This window comes from Poromitra crassiceps (assembly GCF_964638095.1).
Source record: "Poromitra crassiceps genome assembly, chromosome: 2".
Taxonomy (NCBI): Eukaryota; Metazoa; Chordata; class Actinopteri; order Beryciformes; family Melamphaidae; genus Poromitra; species Poromitra crassiceps.
Genome location: NC_139624.1, coordinates 60,539,395 through 60,554,583, shown reverse-complemented (window position 1 = coordinate 60,554,583; position 15,189 = coordinate 60,539,395). Strand labels below are relative to the sequence as shown.

At 41.1% G+C, this 15,189-nt stretch overlaps 1 protein-coding gene across 1 annotated transcript in view; it reads left to right on the top strand.

Moving 5' to 3' along the window:
- The window catches only part of wnk1b (WNK lysine deficient protein kinase 1b), a gene marked incomplete at its 5' end in the record, with an annotated part of 328,259 nt that overhangs the window by 258,799 nt on the left and 54,271 nt on the right, over nt 1-15,189 (top strand). The window contains 3 exons of the mRNA XM_083662628.1: nt 224-301; nt 5,958-6,218; nt 7,312-7,382. Of these exons, the coding sequence (XP_083518754.1) occupies nt 224-301; nt 5,958-6,218; nt 7,312-7,382 (410 nt within the window). The remainder of the gene's footprint in view (nt 1-223; nt 302-5,957; nt 6,219-7,311; nt 7,383-15,189) is intronic.

The following is a 15,189-nucleotide window of genomic DNA, read 5'->3' as shown; positions in this document are numbered from 1 at the left end:
ACAATGTTTTTATATTTTTATATAAATATAAATATTTATCTTTCGTATACCAACAACAAATCAGGAAATCAACAGGACAAGGGATAGGATATACAAGATCGAATGTCCCAGTTGGTGTTGTAATATTCCATATCTATGTGTGTACAGTATCTTATTTGGTTTTCTCATAACTTGGATTTCTTTCTCCCTGGCCTCCTCTCTCTCTCTCTCTCTCTCTCTGTAGGTCATTGCATCCAGTCAGTCCAGCATTACATTGGTTCAGAGCCCCTCTCACACATCGCTGCCACAGGGCTCTGCACAGGTAACTCACACGCCCCTAATTGCAACATACATAAACAGCAACACTTAATAAGAACATTTCTTGTACAAACAGATGCTGGTGCTTCACACACACAGGAGATTGATTCATGAGCTGTCATAACTGTCTGCATTCATCTATGCCGGCACACACGCACGCACGTTCGCACACACACACACACACGCACGCACGCACACACACACACACACGCGCACACACACACACACTCACACACACACACACACACACACACGCACACGCACACACAGTAGGTATAAACACTCAGGTTTGTGTGAGTTCCAAACAACTTTAGGGAGGCATTCACTTCAAATAGCTTCTGTAATTTATGGGCTTTCCCACACAGAGACAGGCTGAAGAAAAACTGACAAACTACTGTACACACGCATGTGATGTATAGACACAGACACACACACACACACACACACACACACACACACACACACACACACACACACACACACACACACACACACACACACACAAATGCAGATTGACTTGACCATGGCTTCATCTCTCACATTTGATCAACACATCTAAAGGTAAAGGTAAAGGTAAAGTCCCACTGATTGTCACACACCTGAGTGTGCGAAATTTGTTCTCCGCATTTGACCCATCCCCTGGGGGAGCAGGGAGCCGCAGCAGTGCCGCGCTCGGGAATCATATGGTGATCTAACCCCCCAATTCCAACCCTTTGATGCTGAGTGCCAAGCAGGGAGTCTTTGGTATGACTCGGCCGGGGATCGAACTCACAACCTCCCAGTCTCAGGGTGGACACTCAAACCACAAGGTCACTGAGCTGGTCAAATCACAGTCACATCTAGTCATTCACCCAGGCAAAAACAGTTCAAGAATCAATTCAATCTGCCATTCAGTCAGATGTCAACTAATCTGCTGTTTATTTTGCCATTCAGTCAGAGGGCTGTTCCACGAATGTTGTATAAGAAGATCCAGGATCTGTCCCTTGATCTGGTTTGGCTAAACCAGATCATTGCCATCTGCTAACTCAATACCACGAATGTAGTTATCAACTCGTTAAGTGGATCCAGGTTTTTCTAATCAAGCTGAGAGCGCATGCACATGAAAATGCTCGTGTACCGAGCTCGTGCCCGCAAAAGAGGCGTGGTTTTTAACAACTAGCCAATCACAATGCAATATGGACTGCTCCAGCTTCTACAGCGCCAGACACCCCTATTTCCTCATTCATTCAAAGCGTAAATCGTGAAGCTTTACTATGTATTTCAGAATCAAAATCCGCGTTGGATATTATTAGTCTGTTCCAGAATGACTGTCTAAAGTTACCACTTTTATTCACATCAGTAATTTCTTTGACGAGCGGTTTCTGCCTCCACGTAGGCTATCTACAGCAGCTCAATTCACCCTCTCAATAAATTCAATATAACCTGCATGTCTATTTCCAAAATCCGTAGGCGTTTTTAGACCATTTAGGCCCAATGAATAATAATGATCTCATGATGTGTTTGGTCGCACTGATGGAATAATTCCTATAGGCAAAAAAATATATATATATAATAAAATAATAAAAGGCTGCTGAACTGAATCGACACGGTACGTGCGGGCATAGATTTCATATATAAAAAATAGCCTATTTTGTGGTCACATAATATAGGCTATTGGCAGCAGAGTCGCATATCTCCATATTTCATACAAGGACTATGCTGGAAATAATATGAAGTTCAATCACATCATACAGGCCAAAAGCAACACAGTTGCAGCTGCAAAATGCAGGAGTAGCCTAGATATGAATCATCTGTGTGCCATATTAAATTGCTTAGATGTAGTAGGCTATTCTGGCATGTATGACCATGTCCAACCCAACGTCAGCCTCAGCTCCGTTGTGCACATGGCACCGTGCGCTTTGGAGACGTTTATGTAACCTTTTTATGCCGGTTTAGTGGTATTTCTCCACTCACCATTCAGCTGCAATCGATCGGCGGGGTCAAACAACATATCTAGCCTACTTGAGAGCACAAAAATGAATACAGTATATAAAAACATATTCCAAAGTAGTAAGTAAGGCTTAATTTAAATGTAGCCTGCAACAAGTGCAAGGCTTCAGTCCTTGATTAATTCAACAGGAGTATTTTTTTTTTCCTTTTTTTTTTCCATTTGAATGCAATGTATTTTTCATATGGGGACCATATGAATGGTGACTCGCTGTTTCCAGAGAGCTGATTGGTAAGCAGGTGGGTCTTTCATGGGTTTTGATCTTATCCTCTGAACTTAACCTGCTACAAAGCAGGTTAGCCGTAGAGCATAAGTTGCTATGGTGATCTATCTCGGTAAGAAGTTAACTAGCGTCGTGGTACGGCAAACCTAAGTTAAACCTGAAGTTACCTCGCTAAGCCACTAATCTTGCTTCGTGGTACACCCCTCAGGTGTCAACTAATCTGCTGTTTATTTTGCCATTCAGTCAGATGTCAACTAATCTGCTGTTTATTTTGCCATTCAATTCAGTCAATTTAGTCAGTTATCTGTTCAGTTATTTGACCAGCCAGTCACTCACTCACTCATTCAACATATTCATTTTCAGCCAGCTAGTTAGTCACGTCGCCAGTCAGCAACCAACTATTCAGTTGACCTAAATAGTTGTCATAGGCATTATTTGTCATCCTTGGTGTTTGTCATGCTTGGTCTTGTATCTGTATGTATTATGTGCATGTTTTGCTCATGTTGAATAGCATCGTTTTTTTCCCTTTAACTTCTGCTTCTTCTTCACCTCAATCTGTTTCTTCTATTTTCCTTTCCTTCTTTTGGCATGCTGCCTGCGTTTATCACGGGGTTTGTTTTTATGTGTGTGCGATGGTGTGTGTATGTGCATGCTCTTATGTCTGTATATGTATGTATGCTTGTACTGTATGTGTGTTTGTATATTCCTATTTTATATGTGATTGTATGTGCACACGTGTGCGTGCGCATGGGCGTGTGTAGTTTTGTGACCTCAGTCCATCTCCCATTATAGAACACCTCTATCTTCTCTACCAGGCTGCTCATATAGCTCTCGTTCAGGTAGAATTGTGTGGGTGTGGTGGATGTAGGTAACCGTGTGTGTGTGTGTGTGTGGGGGGGGGGGGGTTCATGTGTGTATCTTACTTGTATGCATAATCATGTAACATATGTGTTGTGAATGTGTTTAACATGAAGTAGAATATTTCTGGAGGAATGTGTTGCCCCTCTCTTGTTTTTGTCCTGTTCGGGTGTAGATCTTTACCTGATGCCGCCAGATGGGGGCGGTATTGTGCGGTTTGTGAAAACAATACCGCCCCCATCTGGCAGTGTCAGGTTATGTAGATCTACCATGCCCATTGTTAGCAGGGTGTCACCCGAGATGCCCCAACTAACCGTTTGATCAAAAGCATGGCTCTCAATTACATGGGCAAACTTTAAGGAGATAAAGATGGGTAATATTGCTTCAGGAATAAGAATTGATCAACTCCACAAGGTGAATGTGGTGTTTAGGACAAAAGTATTTTGAAATGTGTGTAGTATGTGAAGTTGTTGTTGTCCATACTTGTGTATGTCCACTATTTTCCTCAGGACAGTATGGTGTATGGTATGTGTGTGTGTATATATATGTATATATATATATATATATATATATATATATAGTAGGGAATGACAAATGAGGAAGGTAAAAGTTGATCCAGCATGTCGCTGGCATCATTTATTCCAGATCCCTAACTATGTACATACGGTACATGTTACAGCACGTTGGTAGCTCTAGCTAACAGAGTGATAAGCTAGCTAATAGCTGCAGGCTGTGTGGAGTGGTCTAGTTGCCTCCTGTGCTAGGAGACCGACTGAAGAACAAGAGACATTGATTAGCTTAAATAGCCCCAGCTGCTCAATCCACCAGAGTCACATGACTGCACTTGAGGTTTCTGTCCCAAGCCTGCTAGATCACTAGCAGACTATGTTGTGGTCACCACAATATATATATATATATAATCCCATGATCTATATGCCGCTCTTATCTGCATTGCCTCCTATTTTGTCAGGAAAAATTTGAATAGTGTCTCACTTTGTAGTCTGGTGTTGACAGTGTTGCCCATCTACATTGTACAAAGAATTTGCTTAGTCTACCACTACCAGGTTTGCTTTGTGGTTCCATCGTCTTCCTCTGTTTCACGGACCCGTGTGCGTATTTCATATTGTCCTTGTCACAGTTTGTTGTCTAATTTCAGATGTTGTCAGTACCCGGTTTGATCTGTGTTCCAGTTGCCTTGCTGTTCTGGTTGTTTGTTGAGGTTCTCTAAGTCAGCCCAGACAAACAGTCAATACTAGTGTCAGTACTGGCTCAGTGAGCTATGGATGGCATTTTTATGCCTCCGCCGGCGATAGCCAGGCCGGAGGCATTATGGATCCGGGTTGTCCGTCCATCCGTAAGTACGTCCGTCCGTACGATGTTTGTTAACGCGATATCTGAGGAACGCCTTGACGGAATTTAATCAAATTTGCCTCAAACATCGACTTAGACTCAAGGATGATCTGATTAGATTTTGGTGGTCAAAGGTCAAAGGTCAAGGTCACTGTGACCTCTCGAACGCCATTTTCAAGCTTGTTAACGCGATATCTCAGGAATGCCTTGACGGAATTTAATCAAACTTGTCTCAAACATCGACTTGGACTCAAGGATGAACTGATTAGATTTTGGTGGTCAAAGGTCAAGGTCACCGTGACCTCTCAAACGCCATTTTCCAGCTTGTTAACGCGATATCTCATGAATGCCTTGACGGAATTTCATCAAATTTGCCTCAAACATCGACTTGGACTCAAGGATGAACTGATTAGATTTTGCTGGTCAAAGGTCAAGGTCACTGTGACCTCTCAAACGCCATTTTCCAGCTTGTTAACGCGATATCTCACGAATGCCTTGACGGAATTTCATCAAATTTGCCTCAAACATCGCCTTAGACTCAAGGATGATCTGATTAGATTTTGGTGGTCAAAGGTCAAGGTGAGCTCTCGAACACCATTTTCAAGCTTGTTAACGCGATATCTCAGGAATGCCTTGACGGAATTTAATCAAACTTGTCTCAAACATCGACTTGGACTCAAGGATGAACTGATTACATTTTGGTGGTCAAAGTTCAAGGTCACTGTGAAATCTCACACACCCAATTTCCAAGCTCTGTAACGCAACATCACAGGAGCGCCTTGACGGAATTTCTTCCGATTTGCCTCAAATGGCGATTTGGACTCAAGAATGAACTAATGGCGGAGGCATAAGTCCGCCTTGCGGTCGTTCTAGTTTTCTTCTGGTGTCCTTGTTTTAACATGACTTATCGGATACTAATAAGGACCCAGAATCAAATGCTGACCGTCTCTGTTTCCCTCATATCCATCTCATTCTCCTCCTTTAGATGAGTCAACAATTAAGTAAAAGACTAACTTTAGCTCGCTGTTCCAATACCAATAGTGTTGACTGTAGTTTGTTTGTAGTTTGTTCATCACAACTGGTCACAACTAGAAAACCTAGCTTGGTGGGTTTCTCTAACCTGTTTCTATGGCCCTCACCACCTCCCCTCCCCTTCCTGTCCCCCCTGCTCCTCTCCCTCGTGTTGCTTCCTCTTCTCATACTTCCTCATTTCTCTGACATTCTCCATCCTCCTCTCCTCAGCCCAGTGCAACTCCGTCTACCTCTACTGTTTCCTTGGTGACCCTCCCTTCTCCATCACCGTCCCTTCACGTTCCCATGCCAACAGGGGGTGTGGCTTCCCCTCCTCCCTCTCCTCTGCCACTCCCAGTGGGGGTGGGGCCTGCTAATGTTTCCCCTCCTCTTCCTGTGCCCACACCTGTGCCTCAGCCATTGGCCACCGTGGTGCCAATCATCAGTGTAGCCTCCGCCCCTCCTGATCCTCCCACCGAAGCCCCTCCCCAGGTACTGGTGAAGGACCGATAACAACCCACCAATCCCTTGTCATGCCCCTACGCACCGTGCTCATATTTATAGAAGACAGATGCTGAAGGGCTGTTTGAAATCGTTTTTTAGGGCCATTGAGTAAAGCCATTTAGATTTGTATGTTATTTCATGGAACTTTTGAGATAGATGGACTTGAAAGGGAACATACGAGAATGTGAATGAGGTGACACAAAAGTCTTTAGTTGGATTCAAACCTGACATGTCACTTGAGTTGCTTGTATATCCTAAGAGTTTGATCATTTCAGGGTTTTCAATGGCAACCATGTTGGCACCGCATTTGCAGTCTATGGATGTTACTGAGTAACTGGTTATTTTGTTTGAACATTGTTGTAATATTGGTAGCCATAAGTGGTTTAGGTTGCATGCTTTTTTTTTGGAGATGTGAGTCTTATGAGTAGAGTATGATACCGTTTCTATGTTATTTTGTGGCAGTTCTTGTTTTGTTCTTTTTGTAGTTCCAAGTTGTAGTTTTAATTATTTTTCGTCCTCAGTTCTACTTGGTCCCAAATTCTGTTAATGTTACACTGAAGACATGAAGACATTACTTGCCGTCTATAGACCTGAACAGGCACGTGACTTTTCGTGACTTACATAACAAGTTTTAAGGCTGGTACGAATTTTCTATTCCCCCCCATTGGTATTTTTTGTTCTTGCTCACCGAATGTTTTATGTTCACTCACGATTCAGTAGTTCACAGGTCGGCTTGGTTCCAGCCTTAAAACTCTTTTGGATTTTTCGAAATGTCTATGGAGTAAATTAATGGGGAGCTTACTTCCGGGGCGGAAAACATCACAGAAAGTCACATGCCTGTTCAGCTCTATTCACAGTATTCTCTCTTCCTCTTGTTTTCCCGTGCTTGTATTTCATGCTTTCCTGCTATATTTTCCTCCCTCAACATTTCCCTGATGATGATGATGAATTGATGATGATTGCGGAGATGACGATCATGTTGATTGTGGTGTGCCTGTGTGTATGCGCGCGCGCGCGCGCGCGCGCGCGCGTGTGTGTGTGTGTGTGTGTGTGTGTGTGTGTGTGTGTGTGTGTTTTGCAGCCTGCCTCTCAGCTTCTAGAGCAGTCCCAGTCTCAGCTACAGCCGCCTCAAGTGCCCTCATCTATGGAGAGGTAACACACACACACACACACACACACACACACACACACACACACACACACACACACACACACACACACAAGTTAAAACGCACAGTGAGCAGATGCCACATTCTTCAAATGTTCTTAGTTAAACATTGGCTTTTTGATCATGTCAAATCAAATTATTAACACCATGCCATTTCTTGATCTCTTAGGGCCCTATACGCCATACGCTATCGTTTGCGCTGCCGTTTGCGCGCCTCTTATGCTATCTTCCCTGCGTCTTAAGCTATCGTCTGCCTCCACCATCCAGTTTTGCGCTGGACACAGGTGTAGGCATGGCCCAGGCATGTCTGTGCACCTCTTAGCCTATCATCTGCCTCCCGCAAGTGTCATTTTGCACTCTGGCCAAGATACCATCGCCATGTTCCGAGGTTTGGGCGTTGCCCGTGCCAAAATAGGCATTCCAGCACAATGTGTTTCTGGCAGCAAATCACTTTTTGCCACAACACCGGCCAGTAGGCTATTGTGGAGGAAAAATCCACTGCAATGCTCTGCTGATTCATCAATAATTAGATATCCGTTTTAAATGTTCATAGGAGGTTTTTTATTTCCACAATCATCTCTCCGTGCACGGAGGTCTCCTCTCATCTACATTTGACGATACAAGAGCCCCGCATCATTGTTTACAACAGTTCATATACTAAAACCAATGTTGCCCGCCCCCCCACCGTGGAGGGCAGTTCTTTCCATTCAGCCATGTAGCTAATCTGATGTTCACTGGAATACATAACAAGTGTCTATTCTCACAGTTCTTCCCAAAACAAGACACAGGTTCCCACAGGAACTCACATGTTCTCTAGACACTTCCCCAAAACAAGATACTTGTTCTCACAGAACAGCAATCCTCTGCATTGCTGAAAAACACAGTTCACTAAATACAGCATGGAATTGCCATAGCTAATAACTAATCAATCAATAAGCATTTGATCAATAATTTTCCATGACAATTCCACACTTTTGATAAGAATAAATCATTATTATCAATATTAAAAATAAATTATTGATAACAAACTATAAGTTCAAACACAGTCAAAGAAAACTAACATAACTATTATCCTTAACTTATTAGAAAAAAATGTATCATCTCACACATCTATATAGATTAAAATTTCCCTATGTGTTCACAATCACAATTAATAAGTCCTTCATTTCGGTTACTTACTTAATACTTAATACATACTTATGTTACAATGTATCATTTGCTCAAATCAAACTCTTGGCGATGCTAAATATCAAATCAAGCATGATTATTTACCCAAGATTTCATATCATAAACAAAGTGTGTCAGAGGTCAATGGCCTTTTTATTGCTCCACACTTTTGGCATATTTTTTTTTCTTCTTAAAAACACACAGTTTAGACTTCCGGAAGATGGCGGAGAGAGTAGCTGCGTAATTAACCACCTCTCTCAAGTCGGAAGAAATAAACCCACATAATAAGAATAATTCGACGGATTAATGGAGGAAATGAGTGTGGGAACTCTTACAAGAAGTCAGAAAGGCAAAAACGAACAAAGCAAAAGTGAAAATCAACAAGTATTGGACGTAAACCCCGAACGTGACCACGAGGGAGAAGAAACGGAGAAAATGGAACACGCAGAAGTGCTGCGAGCTGGGCTTGCTACAATTAGCAACGATATAAGAGAGCTCAAACAGGAACTACGAAACGAACTAACCACATTCAAAGACGAACTGAAGAAAGAAATCAAAGAAGAAATCGCCAATTTTAGGCAAGAAATAGACCGGAAACTCACGGAAAACAGCAACGAGATACAGGCTCAAAAGACGAACATGGAGGAAGCACAGGTGCGCGTATCTGACTTGGAAGATTGGCAAGTAGAGGCAAACATGACATTGTTGGAGGTAGCAGAGCGGGCACGCCAGATGCAAGACAAGGTAACCGATCTCGAAGGGAGGTCCCGGAGGAATAATATCAGAATATTTGGCGTGCCTGAAGACACGGAGGGGAACTCAGCTAGCAAATACATGGAGCAGCTCTTCACTACCGAGCTCGACCTGCCAGAGGGGATTCAACTTCAGATACAACGAGCTCACCGAGCGCTCAATCAAAAACCGGGACCAGGTGCTACTCCCAGATCAATCGTCATTAACTTTCTCCAGTTCGAGGTAAAAGAAATGGTTCTGAAGAAAGCGTGGCAGAAGAAGATATGTGTGGGGGAGAAGCAAATCTACTTTGACCATGATTATGCTACTGAAATTGTCCAGAGGCGGAAGGCATATATGGGCATCAAAAAAGTGCTGAAAGAGAACGGGATACGTTTCCAGACCCCATTTGACAGGATGCGGATCCATTGGAACAACGGAGTGAAGACATACGGAGACGCCAAGGAGGCTACACGAGACGTGAAGGCGAGAGGCTACACGGTGAACGTTCCAGGTGGAGGCAACGCACACGGGCAACGGGAGGAGAACGGAGGAGGAGCGCAGGAGCAGCGAAAGCAGTCCAAGGAGCGGAGCCAGGAAGTGATGCGGCGGGTGAAAGAGAAGCTGCAAGTATACCAGTCGAAATAGACTAATGCTTTGCTAACTACAGCGGATCGGGAAAAGCACAGGTATGGTGAAAATCAAAGTCAATGATGAAGAGACAGAGAAGGGCTGAAGATAATAAATAAGGAGCTAGACTATTCAACCATCTTAAATGCCCATACCTACAAACCGGACTAGACACTAGAGTGTCAACAGCATGGGTAAATAGATCCGCAGTGGGAATATTTGATTTTTGTTATTGTTTTTTCAGGCTTCTTTACATAATATTACATTCAGAACCGACTGATAGAGGTTTAGTTACATAGGTTGAGTTTAAGTTGGACATTACTAGATACTGGGGACTCACACTAGTAGGTAATAGTCCTAGGTCTAGAGAGGGGCCCTCTGAGATGAGGATTTCCCCCACACACGCCAACGGTGAATTGGGGAGGTTACCCCACATTTTGAAGTCCTATGTGTTATGTGTTTATGTTGAGTTTGTCAATATCTATGGTTGTGTAGTTCTAAACTGTTTGGGAGCATATATTCAGAGAGTGAGAAAACATAAGGATGACTAACAACATCAAGATAATGTCGCTGAATGTGAATGGTCTAAGCACTCCAGTGAAAAGAGAAAGGGTTATGACTAAGTTAAAAAAGGAGAAGGCACAAATTATATTCCTCCAGGAGACCCATTTATCCCAATTAGAACATGGAAAGTTAAAAAGATACGGATACAGGAATTCATATTTCAGCTCATACAAAGGGGGACGCAGAAGAGGGGTTGCAACATTAATATCTAATACAACACAATTTGATTATGAAAAGGAATTCAAAGACAAAGATGGCAGATTTATTATAGTAAAAGGAAGATTAGAAAATGAACCAATAACACTGGTAAATGTATATGCGCCCCCAGAGAGTGATAGATGTTTCTTTAAATCTCTCTTTGATGTCATAGCTGCAGAAACAGAAGGAACCTTGGTCTGTGGCGGGGATTTCAATGTTGTTATGAACCACATAAATGACACAACAAGTCGCAAAAAAACAAAAATGCAACTAACAAAGTTTGTAAATATGTCATTGGAAGAGATGGGGATGATAGATATATGGAGAACCCTTCATCCTTTGGAAAGAGATTTTACACATTACTCAGCTGCTCATAAAGTTCATTCAAGGATAGATTATTTTTTTATTAATAAAGGTGATAGACACAGAGTGGAGGAATGTAGAATTGGAGGAGCAGATGTGTCTGACCATAACCCACTCTATTTGAAATTAAGCCTAAACAACAGGAAACGACATACAGTATGGAGACTCAACATGGGAATATTAAATAATGAAACAAGGAAGGAGATGATAAAGACAGAAATAAAAAGATACATAGAAGAAAATAACAATGGAGCAGTGGACCCAACAATAATGTGGGATGCCATGAAGGCGGTCATCAGGGGAAAATTATTGGCTGCAACTGCTAGTCTAAAAAAGGCTAAAGCAGCGACATATGAAAACGATACTGGAAAATTAAGAGAATTGGAAAGGGAATACCAGGATACAAAAGATGAAGAGGTATATCAACAAATTAAGACCTTGAAAGTCAAGATAAATGACATACTGATAGAGGAAATTGAAAGAAGAAACATGTTTATGAAACAGAAGTATTATGAAGTGGGACCAAGAGCAACTAAATTATTAGCCAAACGCATCCGTAAGCAACAAGCAATTAATAATATATGTAAAATAAGGGAACCCCACACAAACGAGTTGAAATATGCACCAGAGGATATAGAGAAAATCTTTCAGAAATACTACAAAGACCTGTATACACAACCCCCATCTGCTGATGAAGAAGAAATGAAAGCATTTTTGAACTCATTGGATCTACCATCCATTGGAAATATACAGAATGATATAATGACGGCCAATATCACAATGCAGGAGGTGATGGATGCGATAAGTAAATTAAAAAATAATAAATCTCCGGGTGGCGATGGCTACCCCGCGGAGTGGTACAAGATGTTTAGGGATGAGCTGGCACCATTACTCGTGGAATCTTTCAATTATACACTGGAAAACAACAAAATACCACCATCATGGACTGAAGCAATAATCACAGTCATTCCCAAGCCAGGTAGAGATAAAGAACACTGTGGGAGTTACAGACCAATTTCGATATTAAACGTAGACTACAAAATATATACAGCAATTATTTCTAAGCGATTGAATACATTTTTAGCGGATTTGATAGAAGAAGACCAAACAGGATTTATAAGAGAACGCCAAGCGCAAGACAATATCAGGAGAACTATACATATTGTAGATGAGGCCCAAAAGAATAAACATAGTACTATACTAATAAGCATCGATGCAGAAAAAGCCTTCGATTGTGTAAATTGGAAATTTCTATATGAAGTGTTAGAACGGTTTGGATTTAATAAGAAATCAATACAATGTATCAAGTCATTATATCAGGAACCCACAGCCAGGCTTAAAATAAATGGAAGTTTGACAGACAAAATTAATCTACAGAGGTCGACGAGGCAAGGATGTTGCCTTTCTCCAAGTCTATTCGCTCTTTTCATAGAACCCTTGGCTCAAGCAATCCGTGAAAACAAAGAAATTAAAGGAGTTAAAATAAAAGACACGGAACATAAGATTGGGCTCTTCGCGGATGACGTCATCGCCTACCTGGAGCAACCGAATAAATCACTTCCTGCATTGATGAAGCTTTTAGAAGCATTTGGACATCTGTCAGGATATAAAATTAATGTTACAAAAACACAGGTATTAACACTTAACTATACACCATCAGAACAGATTAAGGAATCATTTAATTTCAATTGGAATCTCAAGAAAATAAAATACCTGGGGGTTAACATCACCAAAAGAATATCTAAATTATATAAAGCAAATTATAACGGAGTAAACCAAGAAATTCAAAAAGACATTGAAAGATGGTCCACTTTACCGCTGGACTTTAGCTCAAGGATTGAATCAATTAAAATGAATATTGTACCCAGACTTCTTTATCTTTTCCAGTCACTGCCAGTAGATGTCCCCCTAACCCAATTTGTGACTTGGGACAGGGTCATTTCAAGATTTATTTGGGGGGGGAAAAAACCCAGAGTGAGATATGAAACTCTCCAGCTGCCGAAAGGTAAAGGAGGCATGACTCTCCCAAACTTAAAAGAATATTTCCATGCAGCCCAGTTAAGATATATAGTTTGTTGGTGCAAGCCAAATTATAAAGCAAAATGGAAGGAAATGGAAAATGAGTTTGGGGGAGTGCCTATCCAGACCATTATTGGAGATAAGAGAGTTTATAAAAAAACTGGAAATCAAATTGACTCAATTACATCATTCACATTGGAAATATGGTTTAGAATAATAAAAAAATATAAGATAAAAAAAGATATAAATTTGCTAAAATGGGTATCATTTGATAGTAGTTTCAAACCGGCCGATTATGATAGAGGATTTAAACAGTGGGTAACGAAGGGAATCACAGCATGGTGTACATTAGTGAATGATGGGCAGCTGGAGAGTTTTCAGAATATAAAAGATAAATACAATCTGGAGAAAAACGAATTTTACAGGTATCTACAACTAAGGGATTATTATATCAAGGAAATCAAGGGAGATCCCTCCATAGAAGTGTTTGGTGTGATCAAAATAATAATTAATTCATATAATAATAATAACATCAGAATTATATCTGCGTTATACCAAGCATTGAAGACAAATAAAAACTCAACTGAATATATCAAAGAGAAATGGGAGTCAGAGCTCAATATAAAAATCTCTGAAGAGGATTGGCAAAACATGTGGACAATACACCAAACATCCACCAGTTCACGGGTATGGAGAGAGTTCTCTTGGAAAAACTTGATACGTTTTTTTATAACGCCCAAGGTTAAGAGTAAATATTCAAATATAAATGTACAATGTTGGAGAGAATGTGGATCATCAGATGCAAATCACACACATATATTCTGGAATTGTTTCAAGTTAACATTGTATTGGACTGAGATACATAAGTTTGTACAGAAGATACTTAGATATGATATCCCTAAGAGTTACAATGTACTATATCTGTGTAACTTCACTGAAGAAAATGTACGATTGCGAGATAGATATTTGACCAAAATCTTATTAATAGCTAGTAAAAAAGCTGTCACAAGGAAGTGGGGACAAGTAGAACCTCCTACTCAAGGGCAATGGAGGGGTATAATAGAAGAAATCTATAGCATGGAGAAACTGACTTATCGATTAAGACTACAGGAACAACAACTGGAAGAGAAATGGGAGAAATGGACAATATTCAAATCACAAAACAGCGACGAAGATAACTGATAAAACAAGCTGGCGATTGACGGACTCACTGGAAGAAAAGGAAAAAATGAAAGTAGCACCCAAACAGTATTATTATTTTTTTTCTTAGTCATTTTCTTTTTCTTATAATTATGTATGTCCTTTTTGTATAAGTCTTGTCCTGTATTTGTATACTTGTTCAGAAAACGAAACTCAATAAAAACTAAAGTGTAAAAAAAAAAAAAAACACACAGTTTACACATTTCTGATAATTGGCTCCTGTTCACTGGTGTTGGATCCTGGTAATCGAAGTCAGAGGCGGCCCCTCCACTAAATCGTTTTGGCCCGCCTCCCACTTCGTCCTCCACTATCCACTCATATCAGCAAGCCGCTATTCACATTTCATATAAAAACATTCAAATTAAGCCCTACTTGGTACTTTAGAATATGTTTATATTCATTTAACACACAATTTGATTAATTACCCCCAACCCTGCTTAATACACAATTTACACAACCTACAGAGTACATTAGTCAGATTAACCTCTTTGTTTTGGGTTCCCTTCCAAGCATCCGGCAGACATACATCCCAAGTCGACTTTGGCATGTACTCTGCTCAAAAGCCGGGAAACAAACCCGCAACCTATCAGCTCACAAGTCATCTTACAAGTCCAAGTCATGTCTCAAGTCTTTGTCCTCCTCTCCGCTCTCTAGTCACACTGGAGTCCCCTGTCTCCTGTCTAACTGGTGTACAATAACATTCCCTTCAATGATCACACACCTTTCACCGTTTCAAGCATCACTCATTCACACTGTGTTCACACTTCCCCTGTCTCCTGTGGTTCCAAAACGCTTTTTAATACACATGATCACAGTTTTTACACAAACCACACCAAGTACGACTCTCAGCATCCCACTCGCCAGGGGGAAACTGTCACGAAGGATGCACTCGCCCGAGTGCACCACGCTGTCTGTCCT